Source organism: Lygodium microphyllum, chromosome 12, assembly GCF_053477565.2.
Source record: "Lygodium microphyllum isolate KBCC chromosome 12, Lygodium_microphyllum_v1.1.10, whole genome shotgun sequence".
Classification (NCBI taxonomy): Eukaryota; Viridiplantae; Streptophyta; class Polypodiopsida; order Schizaeales; family Lygodiaceae; genus Lygodium; species Lygodium microphyllum.
Window position 1 is genome coordinate 25,660,796 of NC_141146.1, and position 25,133 is coordinate 25,685,928.

The window sequence follows — 25,133 nt, forward strand, 5'->3', positions numbered from 1 at the left end:
CCAAAAAAATAGTGAAGCCAACCTAAGTTCGTCATTTCAAAAGCAATGCGGAGTTGATGCATCATTCCGACAACCATTGCCATTGTGTATTAGAGTTTATTGAGGGTGGTCAGGTTCTGTTGTGTTTTACGATTTGTCAGCTGAAATATCCCTTCATTTGCAGGCTCAATCCCTAGCAAATTTAGAACAATTTAAGTTGTGACCTGCTCCTGTTCCTGTCACGTTGGTCACACTGGGACGGTGCCCCTGGACTGCACTTCTGTAGGTCGTGATCACACTGGGACAGCCTCGCCCATTGGTCCATTCTGCCTCTCCATCTACCTTGCTTGACTTGATGTGGACATAACAGGTGGTGTAAGGTTTGACACAGGTGTTGCCTCAGCTCTCCAAGGTTAGTGCAAAATGGCGGGAGTCAAAATTTCATGTTTGAACAGAAGCAGAGGGATTGCCTGTCAGGATTCAGAAGCAAGGCGGTCGCTTCCCCACCAACCATGGTGCCATCTCAGCTTCCCAAAATTATTTGCTACAGGTAGGATTTTGGGTCTACATGTAGAGAGAAGATTACCTGCTTTGCTAAACCCATGGCCTCTACTCCCCCTGCCTAGCAGCACTGTTCCAAGCAATGGCTGCCCTTTTCTTATCACTCATTCCCTCACAACAAGATTTACCACAAGATCAGCAGAGCACCAAAAATTCAGTATCACAAGATCTCACACAAAAGCCAGAAGGAGAAAACTTGATCCATATGACAGTAGCCAGTCCACCCTCTGCCTTTGGGGACACCAGTGAAGCCCCCATAGCTCCCACGGCTGACACTATCCCATAGATCAGGTTCGATCCTGACGCAAAGCTCGACATTAGAGATACAGTGGCGGCCTTTGGAAGCGTTGTCTCTAGTGTGTCGCTTGGCAGGTGACCGACCACTGATGCATGCATTGAAAGACATGATATAGTTGTAGGCACTCTAGTGAGAGTTACAAAGGTAAACCCATTGGAAAGGGTGCTTCAGGGTCAGCTTTAGCACACCAAAGGAGTCTACAAAGCAAGGAGCCATAGGAACAACTACGCGCATTAGAATTCCTTTAGACTTGTATTATGACAAGGAATGAGGATATTACTAGGATTTGGAGGGCCAAATCATTTTTAGTGGGTAGGGCAGCTAGAGACTTGGATGAGATTTTGCAAGAGGTGAGATCCTTTCTTAAGGAGAAGTCTAGGAGCAAGAGAGAAGGTCTCTTAGAGAGAGAGAGGCTTGCTAGAGCCTCATTGGCAGCACTTCAAAGGGAGGAGGAAAGGCAACCAGGATGTAGGTTGGCAGAGAGGATGTGTGCAGCCAAAGTGGAAATAGATGCTATGAAGGAGGCCAAATTAGAGTTTAATTACCATGCGAGGGCATCTTTTTGGACACAAGCTAGAGATAGGTTGAACAAAGAATTCTTTCGCACCACAGGTCCTAGACACTCTAGGTAGGGTTTTTGGGAATAAAGGGCCATCGTGCCTTTTATATGTGCACGGGTGTGAACACACCCTTAGCACATTTGTACTTTCATATATATCTATCTAAAACCTAAAGAGGTACACACTAGTCTTTTGTACTGAACATCAAAGGTGTTGTGCTCACGCTCCTTTCTACTGCTCTCTACTCTCTGTGTGTGTTATCTATCGTGTTCACTCTTAGTTCAGTCTGGCTCCATCAAACTGGTATCAGAGTATGCAAGGAGTGCACGCTTCTCGAGACAGCTTAGGAGTGCACGCTTCTCAAGGTGTAGTCAGGTGTGAGTTGGGTGAGCAGGCGACTGCCAAGCGGAGAGTTGGTGGGTTGAAGAGCAGGCAATGGCTTGGTAAGCGAGCGCAGATTCGATAGTTGGTGGCCTGTTGAATAGTTGTGACAGCTAGGTGAGCAGGCGATGCTGGAGATAGGTTGACGTGATCAAGCGGACGGCGGGCTGCGACATGCTGATGGGCGACCAGGCTAGTGACCAACGCCTAGCGTGGGAGCGACGAAGCGGGCAGGCGGAGGCGGACTAGGTCTGTAGGCACATGATGAGACAAGCGATTGGCTGTGTCGCGTGACTGATGCGACCGGCCAGTGGGTCAACGAATCCCACGACAAGTTAAAAAAAAATAAATCAAAAATTTTCCCCAAATCTTTTCTTTTACCCCCTTTCCTTCGATGACGTTCATGCGTCGAAGCACAGTTTCCAGATCTGTGCAAATTTGGCCTGGAAAAATTGGGGCTTTTCCCAAATTTGGGGGCTTTAATGTAGAACTGGACAATCTGACTTAGAAATTGCAAATTAATGTACATTTGGCTGGGAATTTTGGGGCTTTTCACATTTTAGTGAAATTTTTTCAATTTCACTGGAATTTGTGTACACCGGACCTGAGAAATTTGGGGATTTGTCTAGATTTGATGCGAGCAAGACACAACAGTGATATTTGTCTCAGAAATTGTAGGAATCTGTGACATTTTGCCTCCGACATTTGGGGCTTTTCATGTACATGTAAGATTTGGGCTGAAATTTACCCAATTTATCGACATTGATGCACATTGGACCCCATGCAATTTGGGGCTTTTGCTGTTTGGGCGAAATTTGTATGCCATTTGGTCATTTTATGTACATGCGGGTTTAATTCCATGCAATTTAGACATCTAGCACCTAGAAAAATTTGGGGGTTTTGCTGAAATTGCTCTATTTTGGCAAAATTGGCCTATTCTATGCATGTCAGAGACAGTGTAGATGTATGGTTGATGCTTTGAGCACAAAAATTTTGGGGCTTTTGACCGTGTGTGTCAAATTTTGTGCCCGTGGGTGCCTGTACAACAGAAATTGCAGCTAAAATTTGGGACTTCTCATGTAATGTGATGTATTTGTCCTTGGAACAGCTGTAATCAGTTGTGGAGTGCTGTAGCACAAGGTTTAGTGCTTCTGAAAATTTATTTGCAGGTCTGAAATTTCTGCTTTTACGTGGTTATTTATTGCTGGTTGGTACTTGTTTGTACCTTGGTCACTTGTGTGACAGTTTGGGCCTGCATTTGCTGAATTTTTTGGTCACATTTGGACTGAAAATTGTGGTTGGCAGCAGTGACAATAGTCATCTCATGCATATTAAGAAGCTTGAAGGAGCACACAACTTTGTAGTCTGGCAAAAACAATGCTATAATATCCTGTTGCAGAAGAAGTAGGCAAGGCCGATTAAGACCAAAGGGGCAAAGCCCACAGATATGGAACAGGAAGACTGGGATGAGTTAAATGAGCTTGCACGCTCAACCATTGAGCTATTGATTTCTGATGCCTTGCTGTTTAACATTGAAGGTTTGGATTCTACCTATGCTATTTGGACTCTACTGGAAGGACTGTATGCACAGAAGAGTGCCGCAAGCAAAGTTTATTGTCTGAAAAAGCTTATGGATTTGCGTATGAAAGAGAGTACAGCAATGTCTACTCACTTGAGTGAGTTTAACTCCATTTTCAGCCAGCTGGTTGCCTTGAAGTTCATGATTGACAAAGAATTTAAGGCTACGTTCTTGCTTTGCACTCTGCTAGAGAGTTGGAATATATTCAGGACTGCTATGAGCAATTCTAATGCGATCCTTCTGTATGCTGATGTAGAGAGTGCTCTACTAATGGAATAAATTAATCGGCAGAACAATGCATCTAGTAAGTCTTCCAGTGCTTTGCATACTAGGGGCAGTTCATAGTAGAATGGAAAATTTGATAGCAAGGGATGCAGTAAAACACGTGGTAAGGATGTTGAATGCCATCATTGTGGCAAGAAGGGTTACTTTAAACATGACTGCTACAATTGGAAGAAAGAGAAAGGAAAGGGCAAGAAGACAGATGATAGCAAGGAAGAGAAGAAAGAGAGTCAGCCTAAGAAGAGCATTGTCAAAATCGAAGAGGTGAATGCAGTCACTCATGACAGTGACAGTGGGAATGACGTACTCTTTGTCTCTTCACACTTTAGTACATATGCTTTACTTGCAAATACGGATGATGACATGCACACTTGGATTCTAGATCCAGGTGCTTTCTTTCATGTTACCCCTCATTGTGAGTGGTTTTCTGACTTGGGGACAACTATGCATGTGGGAGTAACTATGTATGTGATAATGCAGGTATTGACAGTGTGTAGTTGCAGTTTCAACATGGTTCTGTCTTCACACTTTAGCATGTACGGCATGTACCTCAGCTCAAGAAGAGCTTGATTAGCATAGGGCAGCTAGATAGCGATGGATTTCATACCACCTTTGGTGATGGGAAATGGAAGATCTATAAGGGATCTAGAGTGATTGCCAAAGGTTATAACAGTGATACCTTGTATCCTCTCCATGTATCTAGTGTGCATGACCATGTTGTTGCAGTGACCGAACAGCCAAGTATTTCTTTGTGGTATGACCCGTTGGGACACATGAGTCAAACTGGAATGAAAGTGCTTTCTCGTGTGGGTTACTTGCCTTGTCTTTGTTATGCTGATTTTGAGCATTGTGATCATTGTATTTATGGTAAACATGCACAGACATCTCATAAGAAGTCTCTTTTGCTGAAATCTTCTCCTCTAGAGTTAGTACATTCCGATGTATGTCAGATGCCAGGGTTATCTTTAGGGGGAAAGAAATACGTTGTCACCTTTGTCGATGATGCTACACGGAAGGTATGTGTTTACCCTATTCATAGCAAGGACGAAGTGCTTGACAAGTTTCAAAAATTCTTGGCATTGATTGAAAATCAGACTGATAAGACACTTAAGTGTCTTCGCTCTGACAATGGTGGGGAATATGTGTCCAAGGCCTTTCAGGTATTTTGTGACAGCAAAGGGATAAAGTGGGAGCTCATTGCCCCTCATAATCCGCCCCAAAATGGTGTTGCAGAGCGTACAAATCAGACCATTCAAGAGAAGGTCCGTACAATGCTGTCACATGTTGCTTTACCTTATGGTTTTTGGGCAGAGGCTGTTATGACAGCCGTACATTTAATTAATCGGTCACCAAGCAAGTCTTTGTTTGGGGGGGGGGGGGGGGGAGGGAGGGGGAGTTCCCCAAGAATAATGGTTGAGCAAGCCACCTTCATATGCACACTCAAAAGTGTTTGGCTGTGAAGCATTTGTGCACATACATAAGGAAGAACGCAGCAAACTTGAGCCAAAGTCCTGTGAATGTATTTTCCTAGGATATGGTGATGAAGGTGAAATGGGGTATAGATTATGAAATTCCGAGACAAAAAAAGTAGTACGCAGCAATGATGTTATCTTCCGGGAAGATTGCATGCACAAACAGCCCGAAAGAACAGAGGAAGTCCATAGGGTTGTATTTTGGGAAGAAATACCTTTCGGATAGCAAAATGTGCCCGTTGTACAGCAGCAAATACTTGCTGTAAATGAACCTGCAAATGCAGAAAATAATGCTGAAAATGATAAGCCAACCATTGCCCATAATGATGAGCCACTGGATGTGCAGGAATAGTTAGGACAACAAGCTGTTAATGCTGATTTACAGGCTGAAATGCTAGGACAGCAAGCTGAAAATGGAAATTTGTAGGCTCAACAGCTAGCAAACAATGATCATTGGGTTAGGAGATTGTCTAGGGCTACTAGAAAACTTGATAGATTAGTTCTTGGTGCAAACAATGTGGCTGATTATGTCATGTTGACAGACTGTGGTGAACCGTCTTGCTTCAAGGAAGCAATGGATAGATAGGATAGCAAGAAATGGTATAAAGCCATGTTGTCAGAGATGGAATCTCTTGAGAAAAATGACACTCTGGACTTGGTGCAGTTGCCTAAGCGGCAGAAAACCCTTCCATGCAAATGGGTTTACAAGATGAAGGCCACTTCTGGTTCCTCGCCAAAGTACAAAGCAAGATTGGTTGCGAAGGGGTATAAGCAAGAACATGGAGTTGACTTTGATGAGATATTCTCTCCTGTAGTCAAGATGATTACATTGAGAACCATTTTGGGCTTGGTTGCAGTTAAGGATATGGAGCTCACACAGATGGATGTAAAGACTGCATTCTTACATGGTGATCTGCAAATGAAGACATATTATGTAACAGCTTGAAGGATTTGTGGTAGAAGGGAAAGAGAAGATGGTATGTAAACTCAAAAGGAGTTTGTATGGGTTGAAACAAGCACCAAGAGAATGGTATCATAAGTTTGATAGATTTATGCAGTCTCAAGGTTTTCATAGAAGTCAAGTGGATCACTGCTTGTACACCAAGAAGGCAGCCTGATTATCTTGGTCATGTATGTTGATGACATGCTGATTGGTGGCAGGGATACTCATGCCTTGAACTCATTGAAGCAAAGTCTTCATAGCAGCTTTGACATGAAGGATCTTGGTGATGCAAATCACATACTTGGCATGCGAATACTCAGAGATAGGTCAAAAGGATTACTCTATCTATCTCTGCAGGAGTATATCTCCAAGGTTTTGCAGCGTTTCAATATGGAGGGGGGAAAATAATTGGGGTTCCATTGCCTCCATATGTGAAACTTAGTGTAGAGGACAACCCTACATCTGATGATGACAAGGCTGAAATGACCAAGATACCATATGCTTCAGCTATTGGCAGTTTGATGTATGCTATGATTGCTACACATCCTGACATTGCCTTTGCAGTGGGAGTGGTTAGTAGATACATGGCAAACCTTGGTAAAAAGCATTGGGAAGCAGTGAAAGGTATTATGAGATATCTCAAAGGCACAAAGGATTTGTGCATCTGCTTTGGAAAGCAGAAGGCATCTGTTGTTGGCTTTATGGATGCAGACTATGCTGGTCATGTGGACTGCAGAAAGTCCACCTTTGGGTATGTGTTTACCTTCAGAGGAGGAGCAGTCTCTTGGATCTCCAGGCCACAAAAGTGTGTTGCATTGTCTACTACAGAGGCAGAGTATGGGGCTGCCACTAAGGCATGCAAGGAGGCTTTATGGCTTTCACGTCTGGTGGGAGAGCTTGGCATTACAGAGTTACCTGTTCTCCATTGTGATAGTCAGAGTGCTATCATGCTAGCACAGAATCCCGTCTTTTATGCAAAGACGAAGCACATACAGGTGAAGTATCACTTCATTAGAGATGTACTTGACAGCACGACAAACTTTTGTGGCTAGTTAGAAAAATAAAGGAAAAGCTACGTTTTTTATACTGGACAAAAGTCTACAAATGTTGTTAAGATAAAGAAGGCTAATAAGAGTGAGAATAAAAGTGATGGTAAAATCTAGTGCAAGTATTTTAAGATAAGAAATCATGTCATTAAGAACTATCCTAATTTGGTAACGAAAGAAACTAAGAAAATAAAGGCTGATACAATTGTTGCAAATATCTCTCTTTCTAATTTAGAATATGTGGATGTTGTGCATGATATAAAGTGAAAATTTAGGGAGAAATGCAATTATAACCCTTTTTAAACATTTGTACTTTCATATATATCTATCTAAAACCTAACGAGGTACATACTAGTCTTTTGTACCGAACATCAAAGGTGTCATGCTCACTCTCTTTTCTACTGCTCTCTACTCTTTGTGTGCGTTATCCGTCGCACTCACTCTCAGCTCAGTCTTGCTCCATCAAGGGTCTTAGAAGCTTAGAAGAACAGATGGATTCCTTGCCCAAGGGCCACAAGAGGTTAGTTAGGAGGCCATGGATCATTACACTCCTTTGTTGGGTAGATGACAAGGCCTCAAGGATTGGAGAGGGATAGCGAAATTGTGTGGTAGAGTATCAAGAGAGTGGTCATAGAGAGCACGAGGATACATTTGATGGCCCCAATCTCAAAGGAGGAGATTGCTGAGGCCTTGCTAGTACTACCATTAGGGAAGTACGGAGGGGATGATGGATTGGATAGGGCTATTTCCTAAGGTATTGAGATGTGATAAACAAATGACTTAAACAACCTTTCAGGATATCATGGCATTTGGAGATATGCTAGAAAGGATGTTAGAGGGATTGATTCACCTCATCCCAAAGGGTAGTGATTGGAGATCACCTAGCAGACACATCTGTTTGCTTGGATGGGGATGAGGAGAATTTTAGGGCCTTTGTAGCTGCGATGGAGGTCTTCTACAAAGCTTTAGGAGCTCTTATTAATTGGCACAAATCCTATGGATTTTGGGTTTGTGATACTTGGCGGATAGATTGGAAACCACATGAGAATTTTACTCAGCTCCCCTGTGGCACTTTTGTGAGATACTTTTGCTGTTATATAGGCATTGATATTTCTTCAGAGCAGTAGCTGGCACCCTTATTACTTAGCATAAGACAAACGCTACTATATTGGAGCATAGCAAGACTATCACTAGCAGGTAGGGTGGTATTTGTAAATCAGGTTTTGTTAGCCACCATGTGCTACGTTGGCCAAATGAAGTGACTCATAATAATTTCATTTCATCAAGTGGAGATGGTAGTCATGTGAGGGCTAATGTATCTTGGAATATAATTATCCATCCTAGATCTAGGGTGGTTTGGGGGTTATTGACCTAGAGACCATTGTTCTTGCTCATGGAGGACTATGGCAGCCTAGTACACACTGGCTATTTCATCATATCTAAGCTACATGGCTTGGGAATAGTTTTGAGGTCAAATTTGCTACATCTATCATGTGGGCATGGAAATAAATATCTAGAGGACTTCATCAGGTTGAACCAATGAGTGGTGAAGAGAAGTTGAGGCAGCCACTTCTTTTTAATCAGCTACTCAAGACAAAGTAAGACTGTACCATTGGAGAGAGGACCCTCCTATCTTGGGGGAGGTTCTTTGCACAAGTAGCTTCTGCAGTGGGGGAGTGGTTGGAAGATGGATGGAGACATTGGGCATATAGGAGGAGGCGGCTACAGAGACTTCAGTGAGAACTTGGGGAGTGGGTATGGAGGGATCCATTTGTAGAGATGACTCAAGATGTACCCTTCTTTGACTATACCACTGGGTTAGGGAGGAGGAGAATGCAAATGAGCAGGATTAGAGTGGTGCCAGTTGCAACTGAGCATTGGACTATCTAGGGTATATCACAACCTTTCCTTATAGGATTTCGGAGGACAGCTTTAGACCAAGAAAGATTTCATTCTTTCTTTGGTTACTAGCATGTAGGAGTTTAGCAATTGGTATATGGCTTGGCAATGATAGAGACCTCATTCCTTGCACTAGATGTGGGGAGCATGAGGAGACTCAGAGGCATTGCATATGGGATTGCCCACAGGCTCAGGAGGTCTGGAGATGGTCTTTCATGGCACTATAGATTCTATGATTGCTACGTGGGGGATAGTTGTATGGGTCACTGATGAAGGCCCAGCTTGTGGGTAAGAGGATGTATAGGAATGTTAGGCTTATCTCATCTTGGGGCAGGTTGTGAGCAGGACTTTCATGCCTGATTCCTCACAGACAGTATGGACTTAGGGGCATTGCCGCAGATGGGAGCTCATAGCTAGCATTATTTCTTGGTACATATGGATAGCTAGATGTAGCCAAGCTATTGATTTTTAGGACATATCTATTGCAAAGACTCTCTCAGCATCTGGACAGAGATTGTGCATACTCTTCGTGGATGGGAGAGAACACAAGGCAGTTTAGAGACTATGAGGAAGATGAGAGATGCTTTTCTCAAGACATGGGATTTTGGTACCTTTTTCCTCTTCCAAACCCACAAGGTCTGGCATTATAGACCTCCTAATTGGCTATTCACTCAAGCTTTGTAATAGACTTCCCCTTGTTATATAAGTTTTGATATGGAAGTCCCTTGCAGGGCTGCTTTGTACTCGGTTTTTTGCCTTGGGACATATGTTTCGAGGTGTGTTAATAGAATTTATATTTTTCTTTGGAAAAGAAAAAAAGTTCTTTTGTGTTTTTGACAATGGTTCAGAAAATAAGTGTTAAAGGCCATTTACTTCCTAAGTTATGTGACACTATGGACCTTTTTAAGTTTTACAATGATCACTGATGTGGCTTACATGTTGAAGCTACTGTATTACTAAAGCATTCATAATGCATCTCATGTATCTTATATTTTTCCTTGGAGATGTGCCAGAGAATATTCTTGATCATATAAAAATAAGAGGTTTAGGAACTTGATGAAATTTTGGTTCGAGAACAAAAGTTTAAAGGTTAAAATTTCCATCTCTCTGTGGAGAAGTTTCAGAAATTTTGATGGATGTGAACACTTAGGCAAGTGAACAATTCCCCTGCTGCGAGGGCACTATCCAAGTACACGGTCGCATAGCATTTTGCATGAGCATGACAATCTGCATTGTCTCTTGCATTACTCCAGTGCATCGGCATTCTGTTCTTGTAAACATGCATCTGTGCTCATTTATCCCTTTTTAGTATTTGGAGTGGTTGACTCTAGATCCACCATATTCGCGGTATCTTCCACAACACTTTCCAAGGGCAGTCTCCCTTGCTTGCTTAGCTTGCCTAGCTTGCTTCCACCTATCTTTTTAGACTCTACCACAAACTCCCCACATTTAGTCAACTAACTACAGTACTAACTTTAAAAGTAGTGACATAACTTATTACTTTAGTTATGTTCACACTACAAACTAAACAACTGAAACATTGCAATGGGCACCAACCATAGAATTGGTAAATTCTAACACACTTTTTTAGACATGTAGATATTACAAATGAAACAGATTCAATAAACAATTAAATATACAAATTAATAAAAAGGATAAAAATTCGTTTTTTGTTGTGTTGTGCTAGGGTAAGACACCAATGGCTATGCCTCCTTCCACCTTGAGATTTACACCTGCTTCGAGTGAGTTTCTAAGGAGGAATGATGTATCATTTTCAGTCTAAAAGCTCAATGAGTAATTCAAACTGGGAGCTTCTGAATTGTGCCCCAAATAGCTTAATCAGCTGGTCTCATGCATCTTTTGTAGTCTCACACCCATTTACATGATGTATATAAGTGTCATGTAGTTCAAACTTGATGATAGCTTAGGCCAAATCATCTCTAACTTCCCATGCAACTACTTGCATTGCATCTTGTGGCTGCTTCCCTTTTTCATTTGCAATATTCCAGTCCTTTCTTCATGAGCATTAGCTGGATCCTTGTTTGGCAAGTATGGAATGCATGACCTTTGAACTTGATGGTTCCACCTTCACTATTACTGGATAACATGCTTGCTGACTTCAAATGACCACTTGCTTTGAAAGGTCTTCAAAGAATTGACCAGCCGGCAATAACCAGACAATGATACTGAATTTTGTCAATCTTCAAGGAAGCAAACATATGCTGAAAACCCATATATTAATGCTGCTCATAATTGTGATTTAGTTATTGCTCAGTAAGTTATACTAATTTACCAATTATGACCGACAGTGTGGCACAGGATGATAGCTATTGATTGCTTCAAAGAAGCTGTAGATACAGTAGTGTACAGTACTCCTCAGTATCTGACATTTGGCACTGTATTCAGTAGCAGACATGGCAGCTCTGATAAAGGAGTTTTCAATAGTTCTCTAGAAGAGTGGTGCACATTTAGAAGACCAGCATGGTTTGGCAGTAGTAACAATGCCACTCTTAATAGAGTAGCGTGTCAGAAAATGCACTGAGATTGGGCAACCTTAGGACAGCTGCAACTAAGGAAAGCCTTTTGATAATGGTGCAATACAACAACAGTAGGACAACTACTGTTTGGGAAGCGTGAGCATTCTGTAGCTGTGTAACCTGTGGTGGATTGAGGTAGCCATGCTGTGAGTGGCAGTGGCAGATGTGTCATTGTATCTCAGTAACAATGGTGACCGTTAGTGCTGCATACAGTACAAGCCATGGACGAATACTGGCACAGTTGGGCAGTGTGAACAGTAGGTGCTGTATTCACACGAGGTCACTTCATGACCACTATGATAAATGCCACTAGCACCCATCCAGGTGTTCAAGTATGTAACACCTACCCGTTGTGTTGGGGTTGCTTTGTGGTCTCAAAGAAGGCAAGGATGTTGCCCATGATGCTCCAATCCCAAACAAAACCTGTTTGACTGTCATGAATTATGTTTGGTAACAAAGGGGTGGAGTCTGCTGCTAGTAATATTTGTCAGGGCCTTATAGGCTACAAACACAAGAATGATGGAGGCCACAGAGTGAGCTCCAATTGAATCCCCTTTTTTTGGGAGGAGATATTTTAGACCAGCAAAGAGGTTGCTTGAGGGGCGCCACCGTAGACTGATTGTGCCTATTTATAGGCCACTCTCTCATTCATTCTTGACGGCTGATTCATTTAGTCCGTCACCTCTTCTCTTCAGCCTCTCCACTACCCTCACACCCCTTCAGGGGGACATTGCGATTCGTGGTTCGTGGCTGTTTTCATCATCTTCCTTGTGCTACGGCACCCTTGTTCCCTTGTATCACATTCACTCCATGATTCAGAACTTCATCATTCCATTCATCAGAGTTTCTTCTCTCCTCTTCTCTTCTCAGTGTTTACCGAGTTCACTCCGTGTTCCTCCCCGCAAACCTTATTGTCTCGTTGGAACGTCATCTTTTGACACCTGACACTCACCAAGAGCTAAAAATCTCCTGAAAAGCCATCGGCACAGGGTGTCTCATCTTCTATTAAAAGGTGAAAAAAAGGCCCTAGATGTCCCATCCTCTCTTTGGCATTTGACCAGCTCATGCTCCTTGAAGGTTCCAAGAGGGACCATCCCATCTCTCTAGTAACTACTAATGGCATTTGACCAGCTCATGCTCCTTGAAGGTTCCGAGAGGGACCATCCCATCTCTCTAGTAACTACTAATGGGGTACACCCCCCAAACCTTCTTTCTACAACAGAGCACTCGTGCTAAACCTGGTCATACTGAAATAGTCATCTGTAGAAATCAAAGCCAGTCCTGTCACCTCCTCTGGATAGGTCTGCATTTCCCATAGTGGTCTCTAAGGCTGCAGATCTAATCCCTAGTCTAGCTAGACTGATGTACTTGAAAGAACTCTTTGCTCATGGTGTCTTTTTCTATGCCCAAAAAGCACCAATGGGATGAAAGAAGAACTTGGACCTCCTGTCCTCCATACTGGCTAGGGCAGTTGCCCATGCATCTTCTGCATGTGAAGGGTATGTACTATGGTCCCCAGAGGAGTCCTGTAGCAACCATTGGATGGCTGTCAACTCTCGTCGTAGTATTCATTCCTCCCAGCATTGTTGTCTTGCACATAAGGCCTACTGCCAAATATTGCATGACTCTCCAAGGGTCCATGCTACCCTATATATTATCATTGCCACTTGATCCTAGACTATAGACCAAAGCTCCCTGATTTGTCTACGTATTGTCTTGCGCTTATAAGTTGAGCTAGGATCAGACAGGAGTGGAGGTCAAAGGTGCAGGTGCATCCAATACCAGAAGAACTAGAGCATGATCTGATAGACTGGTGCCTACCAATTGTCCAATCTATCCATTCTGAGAGCCACCTCAATCACCCATATTGAACCTCTCAAGTCACTTCTAAGAGGCTGCACCCACACCCAATCCTGCCTGTGGTAGGTCGAGTCTCTCCAAGCATCTTGGGCAGCCGTTGTGAAAAGAAAGGGCCCCCAGGCTCTTGCTTTCCATTTGCAATGCCTTGGAACTCGGTGTGTCCACCTTGACGATCCTCTAGTGTCTCTAAATTATTGGAGTCTCCTCCAACTGTGGTCAGCCTCGCCACCACCTTGATCCAGAATACAACTTGCTCTCCAACCTCCATTAATGCATAGATGTCGAGGCCGCCCATGCTGGAACCTCCACACCTAGCCTAACCCACAAGGCTTGCCAGGCCATCATGGTCCCATGATCTCTCATGGAGGACAGTAGGCTTGGTCTGGCTGAAGTATACACTCCACCCCACTCCACTCATGGGCATTGATCAAGTACTCCAAGTAGGTGAATGAACCTCCTGGAAGTACCTCCCCGATTTGGCTAGTGTGAGGGGAGGAGAGCTCATGCCCCTATAACAACAAGATGCCAATGCATCCAACAAGGACTGGCTGGAGCTGTTGCTGAACTATTAGTTAGGAACTTGTGCTCCATTGAAGCAGACAGTGTTAACATTCCAGGATGCTAGGTGTCTATTCATGGAGTAGGGTCTACCAAAAAGGATGAGGAAGAGGGTGAATTGTGTGCTGTGGACAGAAGCTTGGCTGCTGGTTTAGAGGGTGAAATTCACCCTTCCATACTAAGCCAAAAGCATATTGGGGGGGTGTGGGGGCGGGGGGGGGGGGGGGGGGGTCTGAGATTCATCACTAGTACCACTGAACGTGCCTCCATCAGCCAAACCATCAGTTATGTCTCTGTCTTCTTGTAAGATCTGACGGCCTGGGGCAATGGTATTCAGTCAATCATGTCCATGGGAAGATGCTGTTGCTGTGTGGCTTCCATGAGCATGCTGAGGTGTGGGAATACTGTTGCAGTCTGCCAGTGGATGTCCATCAAGCACTTGGGGAACTGCTCCAAAAGCAGCTCCAGCCCACCTGTGCCCAGCCACAACGGCATGTGCTCCATCACCTGGTTTGAAATGTCCACTACTTTCTCCTCCATCCAATTTCTGGTGTGTGCAATCTAGAGGGAGTAGTAGTTTGACCCATAAGGAAGGGGCCAGTATGTGCACAAGGTTGTTGCGAGATTTGCAAGTCGCAAATGTTTCCACTTCCAAAGGAAGGTTAAATTTCTGCTTGCTGCCTTATTGTGAGTTTGTGGTTGTTTGTAGCATTAATTCCTACTTGATTCTCAACTCCTGCTACCTTGTTATAACAAAGTGGGGTGCCCATTAGCTGTCACTTTATTTTCAATCCATTGATAAGATCACGGAGGGTGACATCTCATCGAAATTCTTTAATCTTAAGATCATCCATAATGTCACTGAGGCTGACATGTCATTGAACGTGTCTCCACTGCGCCATGTTGTCATATACTACTACTTACCCTACTTTTTAAGCTTTTGTGTCCATCTTCTGTGGATTTGCAGATACATGCAATCTAGAATGTAGACCTTGCATTGTCTATAATCATTAGATACTTTGTGAATGCTGGTGTTAGAATGCACCTGTCTTGGCCTTTGTTGGAAATTTGCACTTGGCTTACATGTAAGGCCTACAAAAAGCTAAAATTAGAAATCTGGTTCACAAGTTGCATAAAAAAGTTTGATGGCTTGTTGAGTCCAAATACCATTAAAAATTTCTGAGAAATGTGTAAACTTTGTTTCATGAAGTTAGTAACTCTGCTGCAGTGTTGCAACAATAGAGTGCCTGAGTCCTTTGATGGTACTTATGGGATGACAAAATTATTTGAGTATGATTGTGACTGGCTAGCTTAGTGGATGGCTTTTAAGTGTATTGAGTTACAAGGCGTATATCTCCTAATTTCAAAAATTGTGCTGCATGTTTTCGAGTGAAGATTTGGGTCAAACCCCCAGAAGTTTTGGCTCGAGATCGGCTTCTTGGATCATATAAGGTACCACAATGTTACAGCTCTTATCCTAAACTAATTCTTCTGTTGTACAGGCAGGATCTGAAAGTCAGACCTGCTAAACAAAGAGAGAATTTCACTGTTTTTGTTGCTTATGATTTCACTAAACCAAAGGCTTATGCCATGTAAATCCTTTGGTCCCTTTGTGCAGTAATGATTAATCCTTTGGTGTCAAACTGCATTCAAATCTTCTGCATAGCCTCCAGAGCCCTGACTGTTTGGCTCAAATCATGTGTGACGTGGCCTCTAAATGTTTCCTTGTCATTCCAAATGGAAACTTGTAGTTGGCTTTAGGTGGTAGCCTTGTGATCTGTTAACATATGCTAATTGCAGCCAGCAACAAGGTTGTGCTTAGCCAATCGTGTGCTTGGCGTATTCACTCCTGGAAACACCTTTAATTACTGCCAGCAACCAGGTTGTGTTTATGTGCTTGTATTCAAGTAGGACCTATTTGTAGTATATTGAGATTATGTTGACTCACATTTTGGTATGGCCTGGATTATGTGGTAGCCTACCAATCACCAAGGTAGGATGGGATGGCATCACTTTTACAGATGGACTTTGCCAGTACAAGATCAGTAGTACAGGATTACAGTATGGGGGCGAGTCATGGAAATTCCTGCTTCTAGGATTGCACTCTCTCATTAGCAGAGTGAACATTAAACATAGTATGCAAGGTTGTTGACGCATAAGATAATGTTAGCTGGCACTTACCCTTTTGGCTTAGGGCCTTCTTTTGAAAAAGCATCAACCCATGAGATGGCACAACCACCACCATGGCTTTTTACCTGACCTATTATTATATAGCCTAATGTTTAGAGTGGTGAGCTGCGAGCATCAGGTGGCTGGTTGTCTATTCTCATCTTTTCACTTTCCTATGATATATATGCAGCACTTGAATTTGTCATTTGCTCTTGTTTAACTCACAGGACCTCTAACATGCAGGCTTGTAGCTCAGCTGAGCACATACAGTTTTCCTTGTCAGGTCTAGAGGTCAAATGTATAAGTTTTGTATGGGTGAAAGGACGTCTAAACCAGGGAAATAAAGGAAAGTGATGACCAGACACTAACCATTGATTGTTGGGTGAATCTCTTTCACATCAAAAAGCTGCCATCTATGATCCTGCAGTTGGTTCGTAAACAGTGTAGTTCTCATATATTTGTTTCTCCTGTTTGTGGGAAGAAAAATTTGAACACTATACAAACATTTTGCTGTGATCATATTGATACAATAGAGTTTGCATGCGGCATAAAGAAATCTCATTGTTTTGCATTTCTTTCCTGTTATTTCAACGGGCTTATGACAACTGTTTACACATGTTGCCTGGCATTAGGTAAAACCAGTTCTAAGTAGAGTCAAGCTCACCCTGATTGGACTGGCTGCATCACTTGCTACTTGTACAATGTTCTTACTTTTTCTGGAGACTACATCAATGCATGGAGAGGTACCTGGAGCTTTTGAAAGCATAGAAGAACCTGTGAAACAGTCATATGGTGGTCCATACAATGAGGCATCAGCACGTACGTATGAACCGGATGCCTTTACAAGTGAGACTGAAGCAGGGTTGCCTGATTACTGCTTTTGAGCCAGGATTTGTCTCTTAATTCAGTGTGCCTTCCTGGTCATCCTCCAGCAATGTTTTGCAACGTCAAGGATCAAGATCAATTCCCTCTTTATGTACAGCCTGTTGGCAACAATCTGGGCTGAAGTGATTATCCGGGCCTCAAGCAAGGAGCAAGCTTGTGATTGTAAGAATATGTATATATATGTCTCAGTCCTTGGAATTTGAGCATGTTAATTCTCTTCATCATTTTGATGCCTTTATGTATTACTCAACGCAGCCTCTGCACAAAGCTTGAAAATATTTGTACAGTTATAATACTCATTGAAGTACATGCCCACTTACATTGGAGAGTGCTGAAATCATGAATGGAAGTCTAATTTATAAGTCTATGCTGAAAACATTGATGCGATGCCTGGTTTAACATGCATAACACATCGGATAGAGCAGATTTCACAAGCTTGATAACTTTTGAACAGTTACAATATCACAAGCCCACTTACATTGGAGGATGCTTAAAACATCAATGAAAGTTTCATTCATAAAGATTCCATGGCTGGATTAATATGTGTGGCACGTGCAATTCGTATTTGGGTTGCTTGAACTGCATATTGTGCAAATGGGGCCTTTGAAGGTTAAGATGTACAGTTACCCCATATTTTAAGGGCCTTTGTTTAATAGTCTTGTATTTTCTATATTATACAAATCATAACATAAGCAAATATAGGAAGAGATACCACCTAAAAAGCTATATAGGCATGTTCTTGGCACTACTATGGATATGATATGGAGTCATGTTTGTTAAGCTTCTTCATACTTCAACTTTCAAAGGTCATAAAGCAATTAGCTTAAGTTTGTACACCATACCTTAGCATAATAGGAATTGAGACTTGCCTTGGGACCCAAATGCAATTTCCAAATGTTTCATCCTCTTCTCTAAGCCAAAATAAAGCCCTTATTGGCACAATCTCATCATTTCTTATACAATCTCTTTCTTGTTGGTATTTTGCATAAGAATTGTCCAATAACAACTCATAGAAAGGCTCAAGATTAAGGGCAAATCTAACCAAAATGGCATTGAAGAACTACACTAAGTAAAGGGTGTCTCAACATTATATAGGAAAAGTTTGGCACAATCTTTTAGCTGCTCTCTTTGCATTACAATGCTTGGAGAAGGGACACATGATATAATCGAGTCATCACTACACATCAAGTCCAACAACACTATAGATCTAGTAACACATTCTTCACAATTGTGGAATTGTTGAAAGGGAAGAAGAACTGCTAAAATGTCTTCTATGGTTTGCAAATTTTGATCAAGTTTGAATTACTTCTCATTAGTTTTGTTGGAGGAAAGAAGATAAGTTGAAACAAAATATGACTCTACTTGATTTGCTACTTGTCCTTATACTAGTTGGACAATATTGTTAGTGTTGACTCAATGCCATCACTAGAAATGCCTAACTATATACCATGTTAAACATACTCCTATATATGTTGCACCTTAGAGAGGATTCTCTACTTCCACCCTATGACTATATTTCTAAGTTGTCAAGAAAATAAGATGAAGAAGAAGAAAAAGGAAGTGGAGGTGAAGATTTGGGATGATTGTGTCTTATCTTCTTTAAAACCTCTTTCAAAATGTTTCTTCTATTCTTCTCCTCCCCTAGCTCTAGGATACACGGTGTAACAAGTTTGGCCTTAGTCCAAAACATGGTAGCTACATTTGATTCATGAAGATGATCTCTAACACAATTTGAATAGTCATAGTCTAATCATGACAACGTAAAAAGGAAACAAGGTTGAGTGAGTCAAGTTAGAGTCCTACTTATCTAGGGATGCATGACTCAAGGTTGCATGCTAGGGTCTCTTGATGTCCCCATTGATACACATGATGCCTATTTAAGAGGCACTTCGTTATTTGTGTGCTTTTTGTTGTGTTCTCTTATTTAAACTCTCATATCCCATCAAAATGAAGTATCTATATGATGCTTTTGCTTGAGCCCACTCACTTCATGATCCCTTGCAAAAAAAAGAAAAGAGGCAATGAGAATATCTACATGCATAAGTCTTTCCATATCTTTCAATAGGATAAAACACATGCATACACACACACACAAGGACATACACACGCCCACACATATATGTGACACACACACACACAAACAAAGTTATAAATGTGAGGGTCATTAGATCACAATCACATGTACAAATGAGAGAACTCAACAATACTGGAGCAACAAGCAGACCAAGGAAGGGACAATCCCAACATAAAGTCAATGAAGGTAGGCAGAAGAAGCAAAGCATTGAAAAAGAAAAATTAACAACCAAGAAATCCAAGCAAAGAAGTCTAGACAAAGAAGAAACTAGAGTCTAATCAAAGCTTACCATTGCTCCATCAAAATGTTTCCCATAACAAAATTTACTTTGTAACGTATCTTGCCCATAACTTGATGATTCTACAAAAGTTAATGTTCCATGGGTTAACTTGAAGCTAATAAGCCTAGGAAGGTGTGTGGTGTTGGGGGGGGGAGTTGGATGGGGATGTGCACAGAGAAGGGGAAGCCTTAACAAGCCAAGATATTGGGCAAGGGGGGTTGTTGGAGAGTATTAGAGATGTGGCTTGGAAAAACTCATTAAAAAATGGATGAAGAAAGACCACCAAAAATCCATGTAAGCATGTAGTTGGTTTAATTAGCTTGAATACAATGTTTCATTGTTAATTAAGAGTTATGTTTTCTCATCCATTATAGCATCCAAGTATTAGCATCCTTAAGAGTGATGAATGTGTAGTTGAGTAACTACTTGTGAGATTCCTTGACCACTCCCCTTTTACACATGGAGGACAAACAAAAAGGGTAAGAAACACATGAAGGAATGAGTGCAATGATGGTTGACCATTAAATAAAAGCTTGATCTAAATTCACTTGAATATGTATATAAGTATGGCCATTAAAACATGTTATATGGAGTTGGACATGCACCATAATGTGAGATCCACCATTGGCTCTAGACCTTAGGCAACTCTTGGCCCTATATATTGATAGGGCTAGGGGATCGACTCATTTAGCGCTATAGATGGGAGGTTGTGCTAATGCAAATCATTTCCCAGAGCTAATACAAACACCTTCAACCTTGACAAGTTGCTTGTTTTTCCTTTGATTTTGTAGGTTTTGTAGATATTGTAACTAGACCCTAGATTTTGAGGTTGAAAATAGATTCTAGCATGGGCCCCACCATGAGGCATGCTGTTTAATAAATCTCTATAGAAGTGCCAATTGCAATTAGACACAAACTTTTTTTTAGCTTTTTGAAATAAATAACTTTGATTAGAACATGAAGACTATGTGTGGGAAAATATCACAATCAAATAAATTACCCTTTTAGGAGCAATTTTAATGTTTAGTGAATGGGCTATTGATGAACTTGACCAAGAGCATTGAGTCCATTTGAATTTTTATCCCAATGTCACTTTTTTTTTTTTTTTTTTTTTGGCAAATTTAACAATCCACTTGACACTAGTCAACAATTCTTGAGCGTTTTAAGAGCCATGCCATGCCTAAGTTCATATACTTAGGCGTGGCATGGCTCTCATTCTCACTCGAAACTCATTTTAAAGTGCGTGCGCCTGGTATGTGTGTAATACGGTCAGAAACCGCTGTAAATTCATTTTACAGTGTTTCTGTCTGGTATGCGTGTAATACGCTCAAAAACCACTCATCGAACAGAAGAACAATGCTGCGTGTCTCCTCCTGTGGATTTCTCTGCATCAGAAGACGTTACGTGGTGCCGCTTTACCCCATGCAGAGTTGAAGCTCATCGCAAAAGAGACACGAATCCTCTGCAAACGTTGATTCAGATTCTCTTTGTGATGTTTGATGGAATTCTGATCGTTCTGCAGAGTTGTAGCTCATACAAGCAAAACAAGAACAATCCCCTGAAAACGATGATCCAGATTCTGCTCGTGATGCTTGATGGACACCTGATGGCGTTTGATGGACATCTGATCGTTTGCAGTCACGTTGTGCTGTGTTTCATGGAGATTCGCTCCCTTTTACTCAAGCAATGTGCAAACCAAGCATTCTCGGGCTCCTTCATTATGCCAGCGAGCCCCCTATGGCACTGTGCAGACTGCCATCTTCATGGAGAAGCAGTAGCCCCATCAGGGAACAAATCTATTGTATGTCGCAAGATTGTTTCAAAGCACATTCTCGGGCATCTTCAACGAGAAGCAGTAGCCCCATCAGGGAACAAATTTACTGTATGTTGCAGGATTGCACCGAGACTAATGACCTAGGACATTGTCGCAAAGCGTATTCTCTCATGATAAAGAGTGGACTTGAGTCAGTTCCTGTTCTCAGTGACCACCTTATCCGAGCGCTTGCTTCTAGTGGCAGCTTGTCTGATGCCCACTGTGTCTTTGAAAGGATTGCTGCCCCAAGTGTCTACACATGGAATGCAATCATTTCTGCTCATACCACGCTTGGAGATGCCGAAAAGGCTTTGAATATTTCTAACATGATGCTGCAGGCTAACATCACCCCTGACACAGTGACTTTTGTTGCCATGATAGAAGCTTGCATTCATGCTAGGAAGTTAGAAGAAGGCAGGGTAATACATGCTCAAATAGTTATTAATGGTCTCCATCAGGATGTTTATACAGGAAGCTGCTTAGTTGATTTGTATTCCAAGCTTGGCTTACTTAAAGAGGCACTCAAAGTGTTCAATGATTTATCTGAGAGGGATGTAGTGTCCTGGGGTGCAATGATTGCTGGGTTTGTTCATCATGGTTATGATGAGGGTGCCCAGAGCTGTTTCCAGCAAATGCAAAGAGAGGGTGTAAGGCCAAACAAAGTGATATTTTTATTTAGTCTCAAAGCATGTGGCAATGTCGGGACCTTGTGGAAAGGTCAAGTAATTCACAACCAAGCGAGTATATATGGAATTGATTTGGATGTAAGTCTTGCCAGTGCCCTAGTGGAAATGTATTCAAAGTGTGGGAGTCTGGAGGAGGCAAGGAGTGTGTTTGAGCGAATCAAGCACAGAGATTTAGTGTTATGGAGTGTGATGATTAGTGGTTATGCACAGCATGGTTTGGGTCTTCCAGCTGTTGGGCTATACCAGGAAATGATTAAGGCTGGCACCAAACCTGACAAAGTGACCATTCTATGTGGCCTTCAAGCTTGTGCTTCCCTAAGAGCAATAGGGGAAGGGATGTCGATACATGACCAGATCATCAAGGAAGGATTTGACTCAGAACAATGCGTTAGAAACACACTTCTAGACATGTATTCAAAATGTGGAGGATTCAACTTTGCAATGACTTTATTTCAAGCAATGCAAAATCGAAATGTGGTGTCATGGGCTGTGATGATTTCTGGTTCTGTTCAGCAGAACTGTAGTTTTCTTGCTATTAAGTTGTTTGCACAAATGCACGAAGAGGGCATAGAACCAAACACTGCTGTACTTCTATGCATTTTGAAAGCATGTGCGAGTTTGGAAGTCTTGCCACAAGGCAGGCTGATACATGAATATATAGTCCAGAATAGTGTCAATAAAGAATCAAATATTGGCAATGCCCTTACACATTTGTATGCAAAATGCGGTAGTCTTCATGAAGCACACAAAATGTTTGATAACTTGCCAAGACGTGATGTAGTATCATGGAGTGTGATGATTGCAGGACTGGCTGAGCAGGGTGAGGGGCTCTATGCCCTCGAACTTTGTCATAGAATTCAATTGGAAGGAATAAAACTGGATAGTACCATTTGTTTGTGCATTTTAAAGGCATGTGGTAGCATAGGAGCAGGTGAATTTGGTCGACTGATACATTATATCCTAGTAAGTAGTGGGCTCGGTTCAGATGTTGCTTTAAGAAGTGCACTTACTGAGATGTATATTCAGTGTGAAAGTTTAGGGGAAGCACAGAAGGTGGTTGATGAATCTGGATATCAGGATGTTGTAGTATGTAGTCAATTGATGTCTGGATACTATGAGCATGGGGATCATACCCTTGCTCTGGAACTTTTTGGAAAGCTACAAAAAAATGGTGCAACTCTAGACAGGGTTTCTTATTTGTGTGCATGCAGGATTTGTGGCAGCATAGGAGCATTACAGAAGGGCAGGCTACTACATGGTCAGATTGTGGAGACCCAATCAGGATTTGGTGCAGAGATTGGTAGCACCCTTGTTTACATGTACGTTAAGTGTGGGTCATTGGAGGATGCTCACCATGTGTTCCACAAGTTGCCAAATCATGATCTGGTGTTGTGGAGTGCCTTAATATCAGCATATGCTGAGCATGGTGATACTAACATGACCAGAGAATGCTTTAAAGATATGCAACGAGAAGGCTGTAGGCCCAATCATGTGATTTTTACTAGCATACTGACTGCCTGCAGTCATTCAGGTCTGCTGCATGAGGGCCTTTACTACTTTGAAAGTATGAGAGAGAAATATGGGATCATTCCTAACATAGAGCATTATGATTGTATCTTGGATCTGTTTGGTCGTGTGGGATACCTGAAACAGGCTGCTGAGTTACTTCAGACAATGCCAATCTTGCCTGATGTTATAGGATGGACATCTTTATTGGCAAGCTGTAAGATGCATGGCAATAATGGTGTTGGGAAAGACTGCTTCAATCAAGTTGTCTACATGTAAATATTTACATCAATGACAACATTTTAGAATATGCTGTGAAGATATGCAGGGTTTACACACAGAAAACACTGTAATAACACGACTAAAACACAGTGAAACTCAGACAAGAACAAAAAACACAAAAAGGAAAATCTGATGAATGAATGAATACTGAAATGAAATAAATCAAGAAGGTGCAGATATGGGTGCTCACAGAGTGGAGATGTCCCATGACCACTAATTCTTGTAGGAGTGGGCAAGGGAGAGTATCGGAAGTGTTGTCCTTTGTGTACGGATCCTGAGTGCAGCGAAAATGAAGTAGATGCAGAAGATTTGAGCTGAGGGTGATGAAACACGGCAGCCAAGTCAATACATGAAGGATGCTGAAATCTGATGACATGGATACAATAGTAGCAAAAATGCAGATCTATAGACAATGTCCAGCAGCTGAATCAGCTCGATCAGACCGAGTGCCACATGGCAGGCTAATCAGACAACAGGCTGAAACTCAAAATGCAGCTCTCAGTGATGTGGAGCAGTTGACAACAGCAGAAGGAACCTCCAGGCAGGCTGATGGGAGGTAGGTTGGCAGCACGGGTGGCACCTCCAGGAAGTAGGTGGCTGCACTAGGAAGCAGGGTGGTGGCTTACAGCAGTGGTGGCAGCACCTGATAATGAGGTAATGATGAAACCAGCCTGCCTTCATACAGAAGGGTGGCGGAACACTAAATTGCACTGATTTACAACAAATTTCTAAAATAAATAAAATTTGAAAGTTCAATACTCAGTTTGGGCTAGAATGTTCTGCAGAAATTGAGACAAGCTGGGTCAGCCCTAAATCATTGGTGCGCCTTGTGGTATCTCTTTTCACATTGATTCCAAATACTTGTTATACAACTAAGCGTTGGCTCAAATCCTAGAGAAGAGTCAGACCTTGCTTGGAATCTGAGAGAAACACATTCCTAAATTTCAATGATTTACAACAATTTATAGCAAGCAATAAATTCATTAAATAAATTAAAAGTGAAAATTCAACACTTCACCACTCTAGCTAGAATACCTTCTAGAAATTGAGACAAGGCAACACGATATTGGCCCTTAAATGTTGGTATCCCTTGCAGTATCTTTTTTCATATTTATTCTGCTAACACTTAGTACAACTAAGAATTGGCTTGAATCCCACAGAAGAGTTAGGCCTTGCTTGGAAACTAGGAGGATCTCTTTCCAAGGATTTGGATTTGAGATGAACTCTCTCAAAGGATCCTCCTATCTTGTGGATGGAGCTAGTTCTCCGACAACATTTGGAATTCCAAGTTGTCCTTTGTAAGCAGCAATCACAAAATTTAATTCACTCGTTGATTCCATACACACGGGTACGAATTGGATCTTAAGTACTTCCATGGAGGTTATAAATGACTAGTAGCATAAGATCCTAAATTGCCCCTTGCTTACAAATACATTTAAGCACAAATTGGATCCTAAACACTTACATACAAGTCAACAATAAC

General features: G+C 41.9%; 2 protein-coding genes across 4 annotated transcripts in view; both read left to right on the forward strand.

Moving 5' to 3' along the window:
- Positions 1-17,385, forward strand: part of LOC148027553 (uncharacterized) — a 44,804-nt gene extending 27,419 nt beyond the window's left edge. For 2 of the 3 annotated variants that reach the window (XM_087689286.1, XM_087689285.1), the window contains exons 4-5: positions 15,351-15,407; positions 16,757-17,385. In XM_087689286.1, coding sequence (XP_087545412.1) covers positions 15,351-15,407; positions 16,757-17,008 — 309 coding nt within the window. In that variant the 3' untranslated portion in view covers positions 17,009-17,385. The remainder of the gene's footprint in view (positions 1-15,350; positions 15,408-16,756) is intronic. The other variant, XM_087689287.1, reaches the window with a different exon arrangement.
- A 3,224-nt stretch (positions 17,386-20,609) lies between these two features.
- LOC148027554 (pentatricopeptide repeat-containing protein At5g39350-like) lies at positions 20,610-24,923 on the forward strand. Its single transcript, XM_087689288.1, has one exon. It carries the CDS (start codon positions 21,050-21,052, stop codon positions 23,645-23,647), a length of 2,598 nt encoding a protein of 865 aa, XP_087545414.1. The 5' UTR covers positions 20,610-21,049; the 3' UTR covers positions 23,648-24,923.
- Positions 24,924-25,133: the final 210 nt, after the last annotated feature.

What these genes read in the sequence shown, in the direction of transcription:
- LOC148027554 (XM_087689288.1), top strand. Translation starts at nt 21,050, where the DNA reads ATGTGCAAACCAAGCATTCTCGGGCTCCTTCATTATGCCAGCGAGCCC.